Source organism: Balaenoptera musculus, chromosome 17 (genome assembly GCF_009873245.2).
Source record: "Balaenoptera musculus isolate JJ_BM4_2016_0621 chromosome 17, mBalMus1.pri.v3, whole genome shotgun sequence".
In the NCBI taxonomy this organism is placed as follows: Eukaryota; Metazoa; Chordata; class Mammalia; order Artiodactyla; family Balaenopteridae; genus Balaenoptera; species Balaenoptera musculus.
In genome coordinates this window covers 14,868,811-14,893,159 of record NC_045801.1, presented here as the reverse complement: position 1 = coordinate 14,893,159, position 24,349 = coordinate 14,868,811, and the positions used below count along the sequence as shown (strand labels likewise).

The following is a 24,349-nucleotide window of genomic DNA, read 5'->3' as shown; positions in this document are numbered from 1 at the left end:
GCAGGCAGATTCTTAACCACTGCGCCACCAGGGAAGCCCAATTACCTTTTTTTATTAAACACATACTAACTCTTATTTTTATTTATTTATTTATTTCTTACTATCAGCTATAGTTTTTATTCAGTCTCCAAAGAGTCCAAAGAGCTATTTTTATGAGATCTTTTTTTTTTTTTAAACTGAGGTATAGTTGATTTACAGCGTGTTAGTTTTGGGTCAATTACTTTTTGACCAATACAAATAACAACAAAAAAATGTTTTTGTTAGTAGTTATTTGGGCCCTTTGCAGAATAGAAAGATGGATCCTTTGGAGCTCTTGGTTGAGAATTAGTATTGTATAAAACTAGTATTGTACAAATTTAATATTGTACAAATAGCCCTGAGTTAAAAATGCAAGTTCTCTTATCTACTAGCTGTGTAAGTTTGAACCAGTTACTTCACTTCTTTGAGCTTCCTTTTCTTTGTGTGTAAAATATGGCCAATATCTCCTTTTCACGGTTGTTCCTAGTTCGAAACAGTTTATATCCTTTGTCATGCCGGATTTACTTCTCACCTTGGCTGGTCAGCCTGTAAACACTTACTTTGACTATAAAGAGAATGAGTGAAAAAATGACTTTAAAGTATATACCTTCCTATTGGGATGGAGAATGGCACTGAGAGCGTGTGTTGAGTGAGGGCCAAATGTGTTTGTGAGGGGGAGGGGAGAGGGAGTATGGGCATTACCTTCTTAGTAGGAAAAAAATGACATCTATGATGGTTTCGGAAGCAGAAATGTGTTCTAGTTTCAGAAAAATTAGTATGGGATTTAATTTCAAGCAAAAAGGATCAGAGCTCCTTTGGGACAGACTAAAATAGACATTTAAACCAGTTACAAAGAAAGATTATGTAATCTGTTACCTAGAGGATGCAGTTTTTGTTAGTGCTCTCTACTCCCTTAGAATGGAGCCTTCCAGAGTCCTTAGATAGTTTTGGAGTTTGTTGAATTTGAAAGAATTACCCTATATCTGCCTTATCTTTCCAAAGAGCACTATGCACTTGTGTTTAGCTACTTACTAGTTGGGAAGCGAAATACCAATGCTAGTCTGGTAACGAATCCTACCAGATTCACATATCAAATTCCTGTAATACCCAGAAGGCTTCTCATAGACCCAGATGGGTGTCAGAGATTACCATGCAGGTCTAAGAGATGTTTCACATGCTCAACTGTGAAGCACTTTCTTTTCTTTACTGTTTTATTTTTTGGTTAACTGATTGTATGTTCCATTAATTTACCTCTCATTCAGGTATTTAATGAATGTTTGCATTTTCACTCCAATGATATTGTTTTTGCTTCTTATCCTTACCATTCTTGGCAATATCACCGGTGGGGGAACCTCTCAAAACATAATCAAAATCCTTCACATAATCTGTCCCTCACATTTTAGTACAGTTATAGCACAAGTGGAGCAGATGACTGCTGTGTGAATAGGGATTTTAATATACTTTTGTTCTATATTTATTTAATGCTTTTAATTGGTTGCAATTGAGCACTATGGGAGTAGATTTCTCAAAAGAACCTTCAGAAAATATATTTGCCCAGATTTGAATTTATCAGTTAGAGTTTAACAGGTGACTGATTTAACTTCTCTTTTTCATTAAGAGTACATTTTAACTCTGGATCTGGAAAAGAAATGAGGTTTTAAGAGATAGGACAGGCACTCATACATTTATTAGAGGTATTGAGTATTTCTCATGTGCTGTATAACTGCTCTCCAATGAGGGCCCCCAGCAAGTCTTCCCATCGTTGTGCTTGCATGCTATTCCTCGTATCAAGAGATGGAGCTTACCGGGGTAATTTGTTAAGGAGCAAGAGATGAAATTGGTACCAGGAGTAGAGTTTAAACCCACGTTGGCATATGCCCTTATTGCTGTAAAACAAACTACCTTGAAACTTAATGTGTTAAAACTGTAAACTTTCTTTTGTTAATGTCTCATGATTCAGTGGGTTGACTGAACTGGGCTGGGAGGTTCTTCCACTCCATGTGAGGTCAGTTAAGATGGCAGCCATTTGGGGGCTCGACCGGGTTAGAATTTGCAAGGTGGCTCCCATAACATGGCTGGCAGTTGGTGCTGACTGTTGACTGGATGCTCAACTGGAGTTATTGACCAGAGCCTTAGGATTCTCCTTCATGTAGCCTCTCCACATGGTTTGGGTTTCTCCCAGCACAGTAGCCGTTCCCAGGGGAAGGAAGCAGAAGCTGCCAGACCTGTTAAGATGTGGGCTCAGAAGTTCCAGAACGTCCCTTCTACTGTGTCTAATTAGTCAGAGCAGTCACAGGACCAGCCTCAATTTATGGATAGAGAAAATAAACTCTACCTCTCAGTTAGGGGGTAGCATTCATGTGAGGACCAAAAGGATTAATACTTCCTGTGCTAGGTGTTGGCAGTACAGCAGTGACTAAAATAGACATGGCATTTGTGTACTGAGCAGAGGCTGGAGAGAATAGGAAAGGGCCAGAACAGGGATAGAAGGCTCTCATAAGTCAAATTAAAGAGTTTGGACTTTATCTTTCGGGCAGTGAGAAGCTATTAAAAAGTTTTTTAAATCGGAATAAGATAATTTGTATTTTGCATTAATTCTCTGGCTATAATGTGGGAAATGGCTTCCTAGGAATGAGCCTAGAGGTAGACCAACCAGTCAGGAGGCTGTTGCGGTCCCAGGCATTAGATAGTAGTGACTTGGACTAGGAAGGTGGCGTGGGGTCTGGGCAGATTCATAAGAGACAGAGGAGGGATAATTGATGAAATTCAGTGATCTACTGAATATGGAGATTAAGGGAAAGGAAGGAGTCAACAGTGATACTCAAGTTTCTGACTGAAGCATCCCCATTAAGAAAGGCCCGGTTTCCTAGCCTGGTGGCCATTATTTTGCTATTGCTGTGGGAACAACTTACCACAAACTTAGTGGCTTAAAACAACACAAATTTATTATCTTACAGAGCTGGAGGTTAGAAGTCTGAAATGGGTCTCCCTGGGCTAAAATCCAGGTGTCGGAAGGGCTGTGTTCCTTAGTGGAGGCTGTAGGGGAGAATCATTTTCTTGTCTTTTCCAGTTTCTAGAGGCTCCTCACATTCCTTCCATCTTCCAGGTTAGCAATGGCCAGTCAGGTCTTTCTCATCCCGCATCACTGTGACATTGACTCTCCTGCTTTTCTCTTTCACTAATAGGGGCCCCTGTGATTATATTAGGTGCACCCAGAGTAACCCAGGATAATGTATCTCCCCATCTCAAGGTCAGTTGATTAGTAACCTTAATTCTCTCTTTGCACGTAACATACATACTGACAGGTTCTGGGGATTAGGAAATGGACATCTTTGGGGGGCTGTTATTCTGCCTCTGACAAATGGGAACTGGAAGACAAATTTTGGGGGGGAAATGAATTCAGTTTTAGACATGTCTCCAAGTGGAGATGGCCAATAAGCAGTTGGTCTTTGAGTTCAAGGTAAAGGTAGGATTTGGAAGTAGCCTACATGTGGGATTTGAAGCTGTGAAATACATATTTGTTTCTGAGAACATGTTAAATGAAAAGAGGGCCTGGGCCAGCATTCTGGGGGGGTTGGTGCGGACAGAGGAGATTGAGGGGGAGCTACTGGAGGGTAGGAGCAAACCTAGCAGGATTTGGTTTCAAGGAGGTTGTTGTATCTCTGCCTGGAAAGGATCCTTAAACATCTTTTTTAACCTACTTCTATTACAGATCAGGAAACTGAGGCCCAGAGAGAGGAAATAACTTGTCTAAGATAGTTGAACTAGTTGACAGTTTGCTTCTTGATTCCTGCTTCAGTATGTTTGCCACACTGCAACCTGAGTCTGTTTAATCTTTTTATTTTGAAGATGGTGTTGAGAAAAGATTTCGCCTGTGTGTGTGTGTGTGTGTATGTGTTTCGTTGGGATTCTGAATACCAAGAGAGAAAGTTGCAGTAATAATGTTATCTAGCTAATGCCTTAATTATAATGCAAGTAAATTCTTTATACCAAATAACAACAGTTAAGAATTATTTTTTTAATCATGTAGACTTTTCTCAGTGTAGCTTCACCTCTTTTGGCTGTCTCTCTTTCACCTCATTTTGGGTGTACGTGCTCGCTCTCTCTAAATAAACTTTTTATTTTGGAATAATTTCAGGTTTACAAAAAGTTGCAGATAGCGCAGAGAGTTCCCATATACACTCACCCAGGTCTCCCAGTTGTTAAGATCTTACATTTCCATGGTACGTTTGTCAAAACTAAGAAACAACATTGGTACATTACTATTGACTAAACCAAATAGGAAATTCCAGACTTTCTGGATTTCACTAATGTCTTTTTTCAAGACATTGTCCAGGATCCAGTCCTGGCTATCATATTGCATTTTGTCACCATTTGCATTTAGTCACCATCTCCTTAGTCACTTCTTAATCTGTTTCTTTTTTTTTTTTTTTTTCCATTTTTTCTTGGTTTTTATAACCTTGACAATTTTGAGGAATCCTGGTTAGATTTTCTGTAGAATGTCCCTCAATTTGGGTTTGTCATGATTAGATCTGGGTTATGTGTTTTTGGCAAGAAGACCACAGAAGTCTAGTGCCCTTCTCATCACATGATACCAGGGGATACATGTCATCAACATGATTTACTGGTGATACTGACCTTCATCACCTGGCCCCAGTAGTGTTTATCAGGTTTCTTTACTGCAAAGTTACTTTTTTTTTTTCTCCTTCTACATACTGTTTTTTGGAAGCAAGTCTAACTCTGCCCACACTCAAGCGGGGAGAGTTAAGCTCCACCTCCTAGAGGGACAAGTAGCAACCTAAATTATTTGGAATTCTCTTATAAAGAATTGTATTTTCCCTTTCCCAGCCCCCAAATCAGCTGTTTCTCCAAGGAGTTCTGGTTCCATTTATCAGAAAATAGTATTTAGAAACTAAGATCTGGGCTCTGGGTATGCTTGTTGCTACCAGAATGTCACTGCTTCTAGGTCCTTTCAGCAGCAGAGTTAGGAAGTATATGTATGTATACTAACATATGTGTACACACATAACTGTCATTATTTCTCCATCTGTCCATCTGCATTTATATTAAGGTAACCATGTGTTCATACTGATGTCTTCAACTCTAACCTAGTACCACATGCTTAAATTGTAGTAGTCTTCTTCCCTTGTTTATCTGTAACTTCCTTCTTCAACGTTAAGAGATCTGGTTCCCACTATCCACCACCGTTTACTTATTTGTTTACCCCAATATACATATAAAGCTGTTTCCGAATTATTAACCCATACCTCCATGATGGACAGCTTCATCAGCTAGCATACAATGCTTATGTACAGTTCTTTTTGTCTTTAGTATTAACAGTTTTCAGTCAAAACACCATTCAAGGTTACTTGGGTCAGCTCCTTTTTCCCCCCACTTCCTTCAGTGAGCTTATTATGTCAAACATCTGTAATACAGTAAAATTCCTTTGTCATAGTCTACATTCCATCCCAGGATCCTTCCGATCCCTGATTGTTGCTTTGTTGTTGTTCTTGTTGTTTTTGTATGCATTAAGGTTTTGTGAGTTAAATTCATATAGGTTTTGACACTGCAGTCTCTGTCTGAAAATGTGTACTATACTGAAGACATGTTTGCTGACAGCATTGTTGGAAGTGTTATTCTGAGACCAGGACTACGAATGAGACCATAGTCACGTTTATAGGTCAGCAGCCAGGGTTAATGAATCTACCGTGTTCAGAGGTCAGGAATAGCCCATATATCAGGAGCCCTCAGTAGTCACAGGTTTGGAGGTGGTAGGGTTTAGAGGATTAGGCATATCTCAAATACAAGGTAAAGAGTTATGTCATTGAATCAGGACACAGATATTGGAACTTAAAGTGATGGCAAGTGGAATCTACATGAAAGGACCATATTAGGTGTATGTGGTACACAGCCAACAGGAGCAGCGCTGTGGTAGCTGCAGTGAGTTCTGAAATGGAAAAAATGCTTGGAGATTGTAAGTACTTGAAGGGAGACATTCTTTCTCTTTGAAACCCGTTCAGAAATGTTTCTCAAACTGTAGTCCTCAGCAGGCTGTCTTAGAAACAACTGGGATGCTTATTCAAAATTGCAGAATTGGAGCTTCTGGAAGCAGAGCACAGGAATCTGTATTTTAAAAAAGCATCCCAAGCAATTCTGATACATCCTGAAGTTTGAGAACCTCTCCTCCTGTAGTGAGGGTGAGATGCCTTGCACAAAGTAGCTGTATACTTGTGTTTACAAAGTGAATTGCAGATGAGTTCTGATGCCTTCTGATCAGAGAGCCAACTTGGCAAGTAATGTTAATAGAAATACCTAATGCATATTGAGTGTTCATTCTGTGCTAAGTGCTTTTAGAAGATTAGCTCATTTAATTTGTATGGAGAAGATACTATTATTATCCTCTTAACAGAAGATTGATAAAATTAAGGTTTAGAAAGTTTGAATAACCTCCCCAAGATGACAAATAATTCTTAAGTGGTAGATTCAGAATTCAAACCCAGGCATTCTGCCTCCAGAGTCCATGTTGTTAATGATGTTTGAAATCTCTGCTTTTAGGAGTTCATGCCAGCCATCCCCATAGTTTCAGAGATAAATTAACCCATCTAAGAAAGAATAAGAGACTGTTAAAGTCACACTGCCATTTTGGTGCTTCAACAACTAAAAGTTTGCATGGGTTCATATTTTGCTGTTCATATTCGGCTCTCAAGGAAGTGGTGTTAGAGTTATATTCCTGAATCCTGAGAAGAGGCATGTATCCTAAAACAATTTTAAAACTGTTTAAAAATACTTAAAATAATTTGACAATGTCACATGAATGTAAAAGTACAGTACATAGAGCATAAGAATAAGATCACAGATGTATAGACTCTTAGACCTGAAATGGACTTTCAGGTCATGAACTCCCTCTTATAGTGAGGGAACTGAGACCCAGAAAGATGAAGTTATTAACTCAAAGTCTCTGAGCAAATTATCGACAGCCCCAATTGTCCTGATTCAGTTCAAGACCATCTCCGCTTTCATTCTGTTTCTTGAGTATCTTTGTGAAACAATTAAAAATTTTATAACTAGAATTATTTTTCAAGTCCATTCCATTTAGATGAACCTAATTAAAAGTTGCACAGGTGTTCACTGGGGGTGACAATTTGTGGCTGAAATTAGAAGCAAATCTAGTAAATTTGCAAGGAATGTTGGATGCAGTTGCAAAAATAGATGTGAATAAATGACTGCGATATTTAAGTAGAAAAGTTTGTTTTAAAACAAAGGCTTTTGTAGAATGCGTTATTTATGGGATCTTACATTCAGTTCTGGTCTTCTAGCTTAATAAAGGGCCAAAAATAATTCAGGAGTATAAAAACAGGAAAACAGCTGGCTGAGTTATAGATTTGTTGAAAACATGGATTTGAAGTAACATTTCCTTTTTTGTCTTAAAATTCTTTGAATTCAGAAAGAATCTCAGAGAAAGGCAATTTATCATTTTAACTTTAAAACATATGTTAGAACAATGCATCTCAAATTTTACCAGGCTTCAGCATCACCTGGAGGACTTGTTAAAATACAGATTGCTGGTCCCCTCCTCAGAGTTTCCAATTCAGTTGTCTGGTGTCAGACCTGAGAGTTTGCATTTCTGACAAGTTCCGGGGAGATGTTGATGCTGATGTCAGGCAACCACTCTTTGAGAACACTGAAGTCAAGAAAATGATTTACAATAAAAAGCAATCATACTCTGGTGAGGTAATTACAGACTAAAAGCTGGTCTCTTTGTTATCTGTTACATAAAAGATTTCTGTTGATTCATGTTTCTATCTTTTACTAGTAAAACCATAACGATGACACTGAGAGACATTATAATGTTATGAGGTCCCTTCTGAGTCACTGTGATAAAATTAAATTATATTAAATGTGGTTTAAATTATATGGTTAAATGTACTTTTTTGGTTATATAGTTGTCTGAAAATTAGGAATCTGTGTGTGGAGTATATTAAGGGAATACTTTAGTCACTCCATATGCTCACCAACACTTGGCCTGGGTACTCTTTAGCCATTCTGTTAGATACGCAGTGGTATCTTACAGTGTTTTAATTTGCATTTCCCGGGTGACTGATACTGTTAAGTGCCTTTTTGTGTGCTTATTTGGTGTTCATCTCTGGTGAAGCGTCTATTCAAATCTTGTTTCCAGTTGTTTGGGGCTATTTTTTATTTTTTATTTTTTTTGAGTTTTGAGAGTTCTTTATCACATATATGATTTGTGATACCTTCTCCCAGTCTGGGCTCTTAACAGATTATTTTGAAGAGCAGAAGTTTTACATTTTGATGGCATCCAGTTTATCAATTTGCTGTCGTATGGATTGTGCTTTTGGTTTTTTATCTAAGAAATCTTTGCCTAACCCAAGTTCCCAAAGATTTTCTTTATAATTTTTCTAGAAGGTTTATCATTTTACATTTTACATCTAAGTCTGTGATCCATTCTGACTAAATTTTTGTATATGGTGTAAGGTAGGGGGTATAGATCAAAGTTTCTGTTCCTGGTTTTTTTTCTTTTTGCATATGATAGCCAGTTGTCCCTGCATCATTTCTTGAAAAGACTATCCTTTCTCCACTGAATTGCATTTGCTTCTTTGTCAGGTCAGTTGTCCATATATGTTGTATGTTTGTACTTCTGGACTCTGTTTTATTCTATTGGTCTATCTTTATCCCAGTACCATGCTATCTGGATTACTAAAGCTTTATAACAAGTCTGGAAATTGGATAGTGTTAGTCCTCCAACTTTGTCGTTTTCAAGGTTCTTTTGGCTATTCTAGGTCCTCTGCATTTCCATATAGATTTTAGAATTAGTTTGTCAATTTCTACAAAAGGTCTGCTGAGATTTTGATTGATATTGTGTGCCCTGCAGCCTGGAAACTCCCTCAAGATAGTAAGATGGGCCAATTATAGGTCTCACCTCATATGGTTCCAATCACTCTCCTTCCTTCTTCCTTGCATAAGTCTGTTGTCTTGCAAACCACTTTTCATTTATTTTTATTTTGAATTTTTTGGGTGTTTCAGGCAGGAGAATAAATTTGGTTCCCGTTATTCTGTCTTGGCCAGAAGTGGAAATACTATGGTAGACTTTTGATAAACAAGAGTAACGTCACTTGTACTTGAGAATTTGTTAACAACATGGGAAAAGGATTAGAGGGGAAAAGATATTGGAAAAGGAAATCATTAAGGAAGCAAACCAATAATATGAGAAAGAAACAATAAAGATTGAAATTAAGGCAGCTGTAGTTGGAAAGGAGATAATAGTTGACTTGAGCAGGCAGAATTGATCGAACTAGGGAACTAGTTAAATGTATTATGTGCTAAAGAGAGGAGTCAAGATGACTTCAGGGATTAGATCTTGTATATGGTTTATTTGTGTTTGGATGCAGAGACTGAGTGCCTGTATGTGGGATGTGATTGATTGGACCCTCCCATTTTATAAATACTACTGCAGTGTTCCAGAGCCACTTAGTTACTCATTTAATATTAATAGTTCTTTATTTCTTACTTTGCAGTTCACTGTAATTGTCATCCAGAAACCGATACATTAGTGGGAGATACTTCCCATTACAGAAGTAGTTTACTTCATCCAGCAAAGAGTTCTCTGAGACATTTCTAGTCAGTTTAGGTGTTTATAGATTATTATTTCTTTGATAAAGAGGCTTTTTTTTGAACTCTTGAATTTTATTTATTTTTTATACAGCAGGTTCTTATTAGTTATCCATTTTATACACATCAGTGTATACATGTCAATCCCAATCTCCCAATTCATCCCACCATCACCACTCCCGCCACTTTCCCCCCTTGGGGTCCATACGTTTGTTCTCTACATCTGTAGGCTTTTAAAGAAGGCAAGACAGAAACAGTATTTGGAGTCACTACTGATTTAAGTCAGGCAAAGTGAAAATAAAACATCTTAGAAATGATGAGATAAGTAATGAGAAAAATAAGAATGACCTTATAAAATCTCTGAGACATCTTTTCAGGATCTTGTACTACGCGGAGGTACAAACATAAGGAAAAATGCTGATTAGATGGGACAGTTACTATAATGCTTGTAGTAAATTATGATAGACTTATTTTCTGGAGCTGTCAGTGATTTAAGATTGATTTGCCATTGTTTTCATGAAATCAGATATATGTTACTTCCCAAAAATAATTAACATAGAAATTATCCTCCAACAGATAGGAATGTGGAATACAGTTGTTCCCTCCTTTTGTGATTGTGGCCCTTCCACTCTTAAGGAAATGTTTCTCAGAACAAAATACTTCTCATTTAGACCAACACTTGAGAGTTAGGTAAATGACAGAGATGACAGTCCCTGTCACCATAGGTCTTATGATCTAATAAACTTCTTATCATATCTCCTTGAACTTAAATTTATAGTTTTTGAGGACTTAATTTCTGTTTAATTAAAGTGTTCCTTAATTAACTTTCTATTTTGAAGTAGGCTGACCCCATTTGTAATTTTTTTCTTGGTTTAAATTTATTTGAAATGAGTACGGTGATATGCTGGTCTAAGGTAGTTGCTATTCATTAACCTTATTTTGAGTAGCCATCTCATTTTATGAACTTACTTGATGGTTTTGTTCTTGATCATCCTAGTTTCTCTCCACTCCCCCATCCCCTGTTTTGTTGTTGTTTGGTTTTGTTTGTTTGTTTTTGACCAGAGCAACTGCCCTGATACAGTAGGGATGCTTTCTGCATAGATCTTAGGAAGGCATTCAGCAAAGTCTTATGACATGGAAATGGGTTATGCCAAAAGGATGATGATTACTGATGATAACTGCAGTTAGGGGAATGGACTCTGTTATTTAATCGACTCTGATTTGCATCTTCCCTCTGCAGCTTGTTATTTGTATGATGTTGCTTTAAGGTACTTAACCTCTCTGAGCCCATTTTTTTCTTCCATCAAAGGAATGACAGTGTCTTATCCACAGTTATTGCAAGGATTGAATGAAATGATGCATGTAAATTGCTTAGCATAATGTCTGACACATAGTAAATGCTCAGTAAATGTTAGCTATTATTTTATTTAACTTCTTGGAAAAAAAACTAAGGTAAGGTTGTCAAATTTATGGATCACAGAAAATAGGGGAGGCTACCTGATATTTAGATGACATTTTGAAATTCAGAAAGACCTCCGCCTCCTGAATAAAATGGAGTAACAGCTTTCAGAAACATGAAATTTGACAATCTTAAGTTTTGAATCTTAAATTGAAAAATTCAATGGTACTAATATAGGAAGGGAGAGGTCTGGCTTAATAGCAGTTCCTGTTGAGTTTTTTGTTTTGTTTTGTTTTGTTTTTAATTGACAAGGTCAACCCAGGATCAGAGTGGTACACATGTAATAATAGTATTATCATAGTCTTAATTGGTTAGCCTGTGGCTGTAATTATTGTTTTTTTATTCTGGAGTCCATCTTTAAAAAGGGACACTGGTACATGAAGCATGTTTAAATGAAGGCAGGAACTTGAAGGAACTTGATGATCATTATTCTGATGAAGCAAAGACGCGCAGAGTAGGAGATACTTAATAGCCACCTTCAATAGTCCTTCACATCTTTGAAGGGCTATGAGCTGGAAAAGTTGACTCTGTGTGGCCCAGCAGGTGGCTCTTCTGTAGCTCTGGAGTTGAGGGCGGGGGTTCAAGTTCTACTGACATTGAGGCATGACTTCAGTGGCATCACTTAACTTCTCTGAGCCTCAATTTCCTCAACCGTATAAAACAGAAAGTAAAATAACTACACAGAGGTTATGAGGTGTAAATGAGTGAATATGTGTGGAAGAGCAATTCAGATTTATTGTTGTCATTGCCTAGAATTATTCTAGGGAGGCCCTGAATCAGCTCTCTCTTTGGACCAACTCTAATAATTAGAACCGCTCAGCAGAGGAATAAGCTTTCCCATAATACCAAGAGCCAAACAAAGGCCACATAGTTACATCGGGGCTTTTTAGAAATTTTTGTGTAGAGTGGAAATTTGTAAGAGTTCCTTGAGGGAAGATACAGTGTTTATCTTGTTCACTGCTCTCTCCAGGGCACCCAACACAGCGCCAGGCACATGGTCTGTGTTTCGTAGGTATTTGTTCAATGAGTGAATGGAAGTTCCCCCATTAACACTCATATTGTATTCTTTGTTTAGCATTACTCTTTTCTTGTATTTAATATGTTTGTGCTCTTTTCCCAGAAGTTTTTGTTTGCCTTTATGTTATTTTAGAATGGATATTTTGACACTAAACTGAAGCAGCCACTCATGGTTCTTTCTATTCAGGCGCATTTACTGGCGACTAGGGCACAGGGAGAATACTGATATGATTTTCAATGTCAGGCATTGTGAGATTTGTCTTTCTCCAAGTAAGGCCATTTTAAGTTTCTTATTTCTCTGCTTCTGTAAGTATCTTAATTTCTGTAGACCTTTTTAAGAGAGGATGCCTTATACATAGAATATTTCCATGGGATTGCATTCCCAAGCACCTCATAACAATGATTGTCTCTGGGGAGAGAATTTGGGGATTGGAGACACCACATTATTGTTCTGTTTGAATTTTTCAACCATGTGCTTAATTACTTTCTTAACTATATGCTCTATTACTTTGCAAAAGTGAGGTGACTCGATGACTCCATAATTCAATAGATACTGGACCATTTGAATAAGCTTTTCAGAGAATTTACGCTTATACCTCTTTGCTAAGTTCTTCATTGGGCAGTTTGTCTTTTTCTTGCCCCACTGTGTTTCTTATTTTTTATTTTTTTTAATAGATACTAGCTTAAGTGAAATAGAAGGTTTGTATTGGGGAATATTGCAAAGTACACATAGTTAACAGTAAAATAGCCTTCTTTTGTTTAGGGTCCACTATGTTTAAGACATCCTGTTGGGTGCTTTACCTACATTCTCATTTAATGTGTTCAATGTTCACATGAGGTTTAAGCCTCACTTCCTTTGGTCTTTGCTGCCATAAATTCATGCCAGAGCTTTGATGTTGAACCAGAAGTCAAAGCCAGGCTTTGTTTCTTAAGCCTCCTGGGCCTTCAGCCCTCCCACTGTAACTAAAACTTGGGCATAGTCAAGGATTTGAAAACCAGAGAGAAATGGTTGTCATTGAAATTAAATATGTTGGCTGGGATGCTGCTGTAAATACTGCTTGCTGCCTTGAATTCACTGTTTCTTTCCCGTCTGCCAGGGATTAGATAGGAACAAATGGACAGGAAAGGTATAGAAAAAGGATTTAAATCATGTAAAAGACAGACATGACCTTGAAGATCCGAGGGGCTTATAATAGCTAGCCAAAAGAGGTCTGTGGATATGTTTTACAACGATACATGCCCATAGCCTGAGATTCGTAGTGCTTTTGGTGACTGGTAGAGACTAGACTGTATCCAGAGATTGAGTTCTAAGTTTAATTCTTCATAGAATTTACTTCAATCAATATTTTGAGTTATACCTTTACCATGGTGGTTTATAGAATATTAACTACACATTCTAAGGAAATATCTATCTATATAATGAAAGATGGTCTCCATTGCTTTGGGGTAGAATTATTTAAGTCAGTCAGTCAGTCTCTTCTTCACTTTCTCTCACTCTTAAAAGAAGGTAATATTTAGGAGAATTTCTTTAGCCAGAGAACCGATTATTCATTACTCCATGACTTTTGCATGAAGTGCGTTTTACTTATTTCTATGCAGTAGTTCAGACACTACTGCACATGCCTTCCATGCTTCAGGGCAGACCTGAGGGCAGTTCCTAAGTCTACCATTTATTAACCGTGTGACTTGGGACAAATGATTTAGCCCTAGTGAGCATCGGTTTCCTTATCTTGAAATGATGTTTACTAATACCGACTTCACACTGTTGTGACAAAGGATGAGTAGTGTGTTCATAGTGCCTGGCACGTAGTCAGTGTTCAGTGAAGATTTAATCTATGGCTTCTCTGTTCATCCCCAGGGTTTTTGTTTGACCGTTTAAACTGTAAATCAGCCTAGGTGGAGAGGACCGAGGGCATTTATTTAGACTCTGCACAAGCCAGTAAACATCTGATGCACGCTACCCTTCCAGACACATTCACCCCCTCACTTGTTAAACCTGTTAAACCTTCTGTGGGCAGGCTTAGCTGCTCCTTCTTGCTTCTAAGCATTTTCCCCTCTGCCTGGCCTGTAGTAAGTGCTCAGTAAGCATTTGCTAGGTAAGTGAGTTTCTGGACAGTAGTGTGTGGGTGGGTAGGATAGTGGATTGTTGACAAAGCTTCTCATAGAGCGTTGCAGTCTTGTGAGTTTAACTTCATCCTTTGGTCTCTAGTTAGTAGAAACAGCTGAGAGAGTTAAAGAGATGATCTTCACTTGATTCTTTTTGGTTCTAAGGGCAAAGTGCTTTCAGCATTTAGACTAACTACATTTGCAGAGTAGTTATCCATTCTGTAATAATTATAATGGCAGATAATATTTTGTCAGTGCATACTGTGGCCCAGGCCCTGTGCTGATCATTTTAGCTACATTTTCTCACTTAGTCATGTTGTGAGTTAGATACTGTTATTGCACCCATTATACAGAAGAGGAAACTGAGACTCAAGGTTACGTGCCAAAGACTACACAGCTAGCAAGTAACATAACCTAGATTTGAATGTAAATGGACTCCAGAGCTGGCTTTTTGAGTTACTGTATTATACAACTTCCCTCTTCTGTATGACTATGATAAGAAAATTGTATAGGGGGGTAAAGATGATTATAAAGGTCAATATTTCACAAAGATTTCCCCCATATTCACTGAGCTTATAAAAGAGCCAGTTGCTTCCTAGTTTGTGTCATAAACTGTTACACTCTTCACTATTATTTCTGGTGGGAGGCAGTTATGTAATGTGGATTCAATTTTAATTTTACCACACTAATATCTGTGTGGAGGAATAATGGTGACTAAAGTACAGAGTAGTGAGAAGTAAGCAAGTTTCTATTAAATATTGCTCAAGCAGTGAATAAGTCATTAAATTTGAATTCTGATGAATATATAATGATTGCTTAATACTAGGCTGCCAGGAAAAACATACACACACCCACTTATAGAGGAAGGTGTGTGTGTAATATATGTTGCTTGAGATAGTTGGAGCTATATTTTAAAAGAAGAAGGGGTTTTTTTCCACAGAGGGAGGGAGAGGCAATATGGTTTGTACTGCCATTTATTTGAGTTCATCCAAAAAGAAGAAATTTCTTGCTTACAAAATATAGAAGAATCAAGTTTTAATTTGAAGAGTTTAGGAAATACTTATTCCCTGTTTCAGAAAGTAAAAATCTCCCTGTGTGCCACCTATTCTAGGAAATTTAAAACAAAGATCAGGCGATTTCTGGCCTCCTCTCCTTCCTTCCTCCTTTCCAAAACGGACACATGTACTTTATGGCACTGAGAATTTATCAGATCCTTCTGAGTGTGTGATTCATGTGGAATTGGAGTCACAACCCCTGAAGAACACTAAATGACTGCTTTGTCTGAAAGGTTTGGTATATTACTAATAAAATGCATGGTGTTGAATTTATTCAGCTATATATAATTGGTATTGTTCCTGTTCAGACATGCCTATACATGACTTTGTAGAATAAAAAACACCTGCTTCTGTGGTTTTTGTTTGGTTAGGACAAAATTTCAGGAAACAACTTGACCATGGGCAAAACTGCAGTTGAATCAGGGACAGAAAGTTGGAGAGGATAAGTAGGTGAAATTTGTCTTGAGGGTGTGCCGCCTGAACACATACACCTGCACACGTGTCCTCGTTGTAAAGGTAAAGAGGTCTTATGGACCAAGAAGGCATGAAGCGTCTGGTCCTGTTCTGGAGCTTAGGGAGAATTCTGGAAAAGGACCCTGTGGCTGAAATCATAGGCAACAGCAGAGCAAAGGAAAAAGACATCCAGTAGTGTAGAGAGGGAGCCTAGAGATAAAGCTGGGATGGACATGCTAGGGGAAGGAGGAGGGTAGATGTCTTCATCTTCATGTTTGTTTCACTGAAGGCAGTTCTAGTGAAGACTTGAAGGACGTTGAGGGAACTTATTTGGCTCTGGGTCCTGTGTGCTCCCGGACCTGCTTCAGCTGTGCTTCCCAAACCTTAGGGCTAGGCCTCAGGGAACAGAATTTATTTCTCTCCAGTGCATGGCTTAGGCTGCTCCTTAGGACAGCTGTGGCTTGGGAGGGGCCTTAGAATAGTTGGTCAAGAAGCTGCATCTCTTAGTGGCATCAGTTATCTTCCATTCTTGCTGAACTGGTTGCTGGTATGGAAGGAAAGCTTGACTGGTCTGTTGACCATGCCCATCTGGACTTGCGGAAGCCAAGATAAAGAATCTTCTTTATCCCCATTTTTTAACTAGTGGCCAAGAAAGTGGCATTATGTGGAGCAAATAAGGTGGGAATAGACACTAGACAATCTTGGAACTCACCCTGGATAAACTCTCATGAGTCTGAACTGTGCTACATAAGAATTACCATATTGTTAAAGGCTTAACTACCTATTGATACCTTGTTTAGCCACAGGGGACCTGAAATTTGTCTCACCTGAGTCTGCCTACATCTGTAAAAATAGCTAGTCTCCTCCCTTCCTCTCCTCTCTCAGCCCTCTCTCTTCTCCCTCATTTTGCCCCAGTCTTTCACTTTTGAGACAACCCGCATTGATTAGTTTCCATATAATTGTTTTGCTTTCGTACGTGTTCCTGCCTCAGCCATTATCTTCCTCTCATTGAAGTCTCATGAATTTTAAGTTGAATTTGATTGCAACACTAAATCACCCATTTCTGCTTAATGTTCTTTATGTAACAGGTACCTTTAATGCCTTATTCAACACTTCAAAATGAAAGAATAGTAATTGTTCTAATATTGCTGTTAGTGCGTTCTGACATTGAATAACTGATGACATGTCTAATGATTAGCGTGGCTGCCTAGATTGCATAATTACAGGTTTGTTTGACTTTAGGAGAATCATATGCAGGCCAACTGCATCCATTCAGATACTTCTTATGTTAGATAAATATCAGAGCACTTTAGTCTAAAAAGAGGTCCTCCTTCAGCGCTTATCATTCTTTAGTTTTCTAGGGCTTGCCAATGCACAGGAAAAAAGAAAATGAAACAGAGACCATCTTTAAAGAATGGGTTTGATTCTATGGCCCTTCCTGGTCTAAATAACACTTTGTAAGTTCTTCAGGTGCTATTAGCAGTCCATAGTGTTTGGGATAGTGCTGAGCAGGATCGCTGGGTACAGACAAGGCAGATTTGCCACGGTACTGGCGTACTTACAGAGACAGTTATAATTTTTTAATATGAATCAAAGATTATCTGTGCCCTCTGGACTTAATTTGCTGGGGCAGGGGTTAGGGGGACGTATTTCAGCTAGTTACTGAACTAACTTCTTGGAGCAGTTTCTTAATCAGAGTGCCAGATGTGTCACACCGGTCTCACTGAGTCTCCGAGCTCTCCCCAGGAGACCTCCCCACATACTTATTGGCTTGTAAATGAATGTTCAAGTGTATCACTTCGGTTCATTTGATTAACACAAACAAGGGTTGATTGTAATAAATTAATGCTCATTGAATGGCACATTGAAGAAACAAGAATATTCCTAGACTCTCAGACCCCGCTTGGCCAGGGGAGGACAGTCAAAGACACGGATAGTAGAAATGGTTTTGACACTGGGCTCCACTCAGAAGTACCTCTGCGTGTGAAGCCGTCCAGGGCTCTTCCCTTGCCCTGAAACAGTTCTCTGCTGCTGCCCTTGCGTGGCTGCTACTTCCATCTCTGTTGTTGCTGGTGCTCTTGGCCTGGTACAGGTTGACTTTTAACAGCTGCTAGAGCTGACTTAGTTATTCTCCTAGCATTGCATTCAGTGGGTGACTTGGTTACTTTTATAGCCCCTCCAATTAGTCTTGCTGATGGGAAAGATCACTCTCTTCACCAATGTTAAAACTTAGCAATCTTCTAAAAGGGGAAGATCATTTTCTTTTTGTTATCGCTTTCCTCTACTAAGGAATTTGGGAAAGCTTTTCCCGGACTGGGCCCGATCGCATTTGAGTGGCGTTGGCCAGTGTCCTACTTGGAACAGACCACCAGGAGCTGGGATGAAGCTCAGGGCCATGACTTTCCCCCCAGTCGTCCCCCCCACCCCAAGGGTTTGTTCCCTGGATATCCACGGAGGAGTTGGAGGTGCTGGTCCTTCTCACGTTGAAGCACCTTTTAGCGCAGGAGGCTAGTATACATACTTCGCAGCTAGAAGGTCTGACTTGGAGGCCTAGCTCAGCCACTCACTACTGTTGTGTCCTTGAGCAGGTTACTTCAACTGCTTGGTGTTTCGGTTTTCTCATATATAAAGTGGAGCTAAAACTACCTTTCTCTTAATGCTGCTGTGAGGTTTAATGTAAACACGGTATGCTAAGTAGTCTTGGCTCATAATAAAGTGCTTACTAATTGTTAGGTACAGCTATTATTATTATGTATATATATTTTATCATTGAAGTTACTTTTTGGCTTGCAGAGGTGTGCTACAGTAATATTTGCCTCTCTGAGATTGTCATTCTGTGAATTTTAACATCATTTTTGTAATCTCCCCCCCCCCCCCCACCACTCAGCGCTGGTGCCAACCTTTTTCCTGTGGAAAAATCACACTGAAAATAGAATAGGCAAATAAGTTTATATTACATGTCTTCTTTACATTTTAATTCAATTGAATATCAGAGGCAGGACAATTTTTAGTTTGGTGAAAGTTTGATTTTCAAATTTATTATATGATGGCCATATAAGAATATTGAAGGAAGAGTTGCTATAGTTCTTTGTTGGATCCATCATTCTTGCCCTCAAATGGATTAAAGTCTGTTTGGAAAAATGAGACAAATTCATATAAGAGAACAAGAGTGTTTATGGTTCAAAGTGCCAAAGTATCAAGTATAGTTGTTAAGATAAATTGAGATCCTTCTAGGCTGGCAGAGTTTAAAAGCAGGTAGGGCCTGAGCTCAGCCCTTGAAGGGTGTGTAGGATTTGGTTGGTGTGGATTTTTAGGAAGGGCTTTCCCTGTGAGAGTGGGAGAATTTTGGTAGTGGGGTTATATACTGTGGAGTGAAGGAGCAGGGAACGTCTAGCTGGTCAGTCTCTCTGCACCTCCCCAGCGCCCCAGCCACTTTTTAGTCAACAGACAACTCCCTGTTTTAGGTGTTTATCCTCTTTTCCTCCTGAGTTCCTCAGGGCTTTATTTAGCCTCTTTGATGCAACACTATGCTCTTTCCCCACCTCAGTTCTTTAGTGGAACAGGACACATTCCCTGTGCCTTCCTTTGCCTGGTATTTCTGAAACATGAACACAAATAACATACTTAGAAAGAGGCTTTATTGTAATAATAAGGGAGACAGGGCTTAACAACTGCTTGATATGGATGTTCTCATGACCTCTCTTCCAGATGCCATTGTGGGAGTCTCTTGTCTTCTGTCTCTAGTCTCTCCAAGCCCTTTTCCCCAGCAGATGAAAACACTGGCTTGAGCCTGAAGTTATCTGACTGAGCATCACTTCCAGGTGTGGTGCGGTGTGGCTCTCGGTTCTTCTCGGGAGTAGCTTCCTGCTCTCCTCTGGTGTTTTCCCTTTGTCGCCTCAGGCTGAACACTATTCATCACTTAGGTTCTTTAGCTTGTCCCAACATTCTTGGGCCCTGGAGCCTTAGCTGAGGCTGCATGTCCACAGTTGGCCTCCTCAGGCACTTCCCTTAGGCTTCATGCCATCAAATACTGACAGCCATCGCTCACGTTCTCCTTTGCAGGGAAGGTCTCCTTGGCCTTGTGTTTAAAATTGTTATCTGGTTCAAGTCTTGCTGTTGTCTATGGGACCTTGATAATGAGAACCCTCATCCTGCTTACTTTGAAAACTTTAATGTCGAAGGCGTATTTCTAAGTGCTTTAAAAAATTAACTCATTTAATTCCAGAGGGAGGTTGCCAACATTATGTCAATTCCTACTGATTTAAGCCCCTGACAAATTTTTATTTCTCATACTTCAAAGACTTTTGCCGCTGATACATCCTTCAGTGAGTTTCTATTTAGGTTGAAGTTGCCACTAATTATTGTACTTTTGAAAAAGCAGTTTATGCTCTTAGTCTTTGCTCAGGTTACCAGCTTGACCCACTTTTTCAATGGTCCCAGTATCAGAATCCATTACACATAAAATATACTGATTCCACTAAGAAAAGGAAAAAAAAACACACACACACGTCGTCATTTCCTTTAACTAGATAAGGCTTGTGTGAAACCAGGGACCTATTTTTCTTTCTTTCTACTTTTTTTTTTTAATTTTCTTTTTTTCATTATTTTAAATGGGAAAAAATTAAATTACAGGCCAACCCCAAACCCCTAACCAATTTACTGAAATGTAACTATATACAGTAAAATGCCTGTGTAAGTCACAACCCATCATTATTAGGATATAAATTGTTTAAAATTCTCTACCTGATCATCAAGCAATTAATAGGATTTTTAACAAACAGTTGTTGTATATATGGCAATAGATACACGTTGGTACCAGCAACAGCTAAGCAACATGTCTCTTTCATTGATGTTTGGACATTTTCAAACGGTCTAACAATATTATATGGAATATGACTTGAGACCTTTCTCATATACCGCTTTGTTAAAAATGTATTTAATTTGGGGAATATAAATACAAATTTTTCTTATATAAACACTGCCCCTTCCCACTCCTCAAAAAAAAAAAAAAAAAAAGCTTATATTGAGGTATATGTATATTCTGTGAAGTCTGGGTGTTACAAGCCAAGAGATATTCTACCAGAAGCGTGTTAACCCAGAAGATATTTTATGGAGTGTGCTTATAATTGACTATTGTAAAACTAAAGCATAATTTAGAAGTCCAGGAAAATCATTTTTTAAAAGCCAAATGTAAGTGGGTTTTATATTATTTCATGACTTAGAGATGAACTGTTGTATTGTTCTTCAGAGTAGACAAGAAATACTGCCATTTGTCTGAGCTAAGTTATTTGAATGAAGAGTCTTTGAGTGTGTGCATCCCCAAATATGATTTAAGGACTCCAGTTTTATTTTCATTTCTTTCAGCTTTTTTAATGTTAACGTTTTTATTATCCTGTGTTCTCTATCTTTTCCTGATCTATTATTAAATTGTGTGTCTAGAGCTTAAAAAAAAAAGTTTAAAAACACTTTGAAGAATATTATCTTGCTTTTCCAATCTACTAGTTGCTTTCTATAGTCTCCTGTTCCCTGAGGGTCTTTTAATTTTTAAATATAGTAAGTATAGTTGTTTCATGCTCTGACTGATACCTGAAACATTTGGGGATCTGTTTCTGCTGATTTTTACTCTTTTTGGCTTGTTTTCTTGTGTTTATCCTTGTAAGGTTTTTTGTTTTGTTTTTATTTTTATTTTTTTTCCCCTGTAATCTACTCATTATCCTTAACAATCATTTGTAGGGTTATTTGAGGCCTCGGGTAAAAGTGTCTTTTCCAGAGGGGAGTACGTGTGGGTACTTTCATTGTGAGACCACCTCCCACCAACATCAGAGCTCAGGTTCCCAGCACCACTCAGGTGAGGGGAACCCAGGCTGCAAACCCAGGCTGTGGCTTGCTGATACAGTTTTTCAGAAACATGTTTGTTTTCTCTCTCTCTCTTCCCTTTGTTCTGCTCAGTGGCCAAGGCCAGCCTCCCTGCAGCCTGGAGGAGCAGAGTGGGATTACTTCCGGTTCATCTTTATTCTGACGAGTGGGGACCCAGCTTACTGGGGGAGGGTATGCAACTTTGATGTCCTGCGTTCAGCTTCTCTTTTTTGGTTTTCCCTAATTTTGCCCTGGTTGTTTCTTACTATCTTGTGATTAAGGAGATTACTCTTTTTCCTATTTTATCCAATCATTTTACTTATTTATTTATTTTTATAAATTTATTTATTCATTTATTTCTGGCTGTGTTGGGTCTTAGTTGCTGCGTGCGGGCTTTCTCTAGTTGCGGTGAGCGGGGGGCTACTCTTCACTGCGGTGTGCCGGCTTCTCATTGCGGTGGCTTCTCTTGTTGCGGAGCACGGGCTCTAGGTGCACGGGCTTCAGTAGTTGTGGCACGTGGGCTCAGTAGTTGGGGCTCACAGGCTCTAGAGCGCAGGCTCAGTAGTCGTGGCGCACGGGCTTAGTTGCTCTGCGGTATGTGGGATCTTCCCCGACTAGGTCCCGAACCCGTGTCCCCTGCATTGGCAGGCGGATTCTTAACCACTGAGCCACCAGGGAAGCCCTCCAGTCATTTTAGTTGTCTTCAGTAGGAGGATTGGTCCACATAACCCAACCTACCGTTACTAGAAGTGGAAATCTTCCTTATTTGATCTTTAACAATACTACGAGGTTCATGTGCAGATATATAAGTGGGCTGCTTTAATGGATGAGGGAACTGAGGCTGAGAAAAGTATAGTGGTTGATTTAAGGTTGTCCAGGTAGGTGGCACAGCCTGGAACTCCTGAGTCTGAGTCTACATTTCCACCTTTGAGACTTTTTCTACTGGGCGTCTTCTTCGAATTTTGAATGAAGCAGGCATATATTGAAGGCATTTTTAAAAATATGCAATACCTTTACAAAATCATTTAGATAGACCATTGACTGATAAATTATGTTGGTACAGCTTTTTCCAAATACGGCATTTTAAATGGAAAATGATCACTGCTTTCCTTTCTTTTTCAGCTGAAGTGAGTAGTGAATACAGTATGGATAAGGCAATGGTTGAATTTGCAATGATGGATCGGGAACTAAACCATTATTTAAAGGCTGTTCAATCTACAATAAAACATGTAAGTTTATACCACTCACCTGGTTATATTTGGTTACAGCTCACTGACTTAGAAACACAAATCAAAATTCTTTTCTAACCTTTAATAATTTCTTATCCTTACTGTAGTAGCTATTAATCTCTTCTTAATCAGGAAGTTCATAGAATAGGAATCTTAAATATTTTCCCGGATAGGTCACCTAGGTTTAATTAGGATATTAAATCTGTTTTAGATTTCCTTGCATTTTTTGGTCTCGAATTTTTTAGTCTAAGCCTCCTTCGAATGTGAGTAGTTTTTTATAAAATGCTACAAATTGCGTAGGACTTGTTTTTATTGTTATATTTGCTTAAGCATACAATTTAGACCAGGTTTAGTTACTCATTCTCCAGCTTTAACTAATATACAGCTATTGCAAAATTCATAGAATCAGATAATAGGGAGAGGTTTTAGAGCAAGGTTACAAATAAAGAAGCGTGGCCTTTTGGTTTTTCCAGAAGCCAAACTTGTCTTTGTTGGCTCCAGCATGTCACAGAAACAACACATAAGGCAGTTAAGGTGGGAACATAGCAACATCCTTTTCAGCAGTACTGTGTTGAGCAAGAAATGAGCAGTATGATTGCAGTAATGTTTCTGAGAAGTGCTTTGTCCTCTGAGCAGTGGAAACTCCCCTTTGAACTGATTTCATATACCTGTGTAATAGGATGTCTTGTACTTCTGGTTTCTTTATTTGCTTTTTCTTACTTATATCTATGGGAAAATTCCAAAAATAAAATGTTTTACAAGATTGGCTACTATTCAGTGGGAGATAAATTTTTGAATATGGTTTAATACTTAAGCTGTAGTTAAATGAGTATATATGTTCATGGTTATATGCAGTTTTTCTGTTTTTTTTTCTTTCTTTAAAATTTTTTTTCTGGTTTTTTTTTTTTTTAATGGTTAATATTTATTAAGTGTAGCATTTGTGACTAACTTAAGAATGTCTGCTTATATCCAAGTAATACACTCATTCAACTTGTACAATTCTGGTGTTTCTAACCATTGTGACTGTCTTGGGACTGTGAGTATTCCTTCCATAGGAAAATATGAAAATGATGTCATGTTAGATTCTTTAAACTAGATAGCAAAGCACTTAGACCAGAGGTTTTCAACTCCAGCTGACCCCTAGAACCAGCCGGTCCCTACCCTACACTAAAGAGATTCTGATTTCATTGATCTGGAGAAGGATTGGGGCACCAGTATTTTTTAAAAACCCATTCTGTTATGTATCCAAGGTTGAAAACCACTGCCTTAAAAGAACGAGGCTGACTTTATAGAATAAAGTGTGTTCGTTACCAAAGATCAGAGTTAGGCTTATTGTATAGATCAATCCTGCCTTGACCCTTACATTCTATGGAGGTTATTTGATAGGCTTTCCTATCTTTAACCTTGATGTTTTGCAAATATAACAGCACAATGTACATTATAGATAAGAAAACAGATTTTGGAAGTTGAAGAACTTAATGTGGATTTTTTTTTTTCTATTAAACCCTAGGATTCACAGATACGTAAGG

At 38.5% G+C, this 24,349-nt stretch overlaps 1 protein-coding gene across 2 annotated transcripts in view; it reads left to right on the top strand.

The window, feature by feature from the left end:
• Nucleotides 1-24,349, top strand: part of NSMCE2 (NSE2 (MMS21) homolog, SMC5-SMC6 complex SUMO ligase) — a 219,719-nt gene that overhangs the window by 22,699 nt on the left and 172,671 nt on the right. For both annotated transcript variants that reach the window (XR_005017026.1, XM_036830295.1), the window contains exon 3: nt 22,714-22,820. Coding sequence is in view for 1 of the 2 variants with exons in the window: in XM_036830295.1 (XP_036686190.1) it covers nt 22,714-22,820 (107 nt within the window). In the remaining variant the exon portion in view is untranslated. The remainder of the gene's footprint in view (nt 1-22,713; nt 22,821-24,349) is intronic.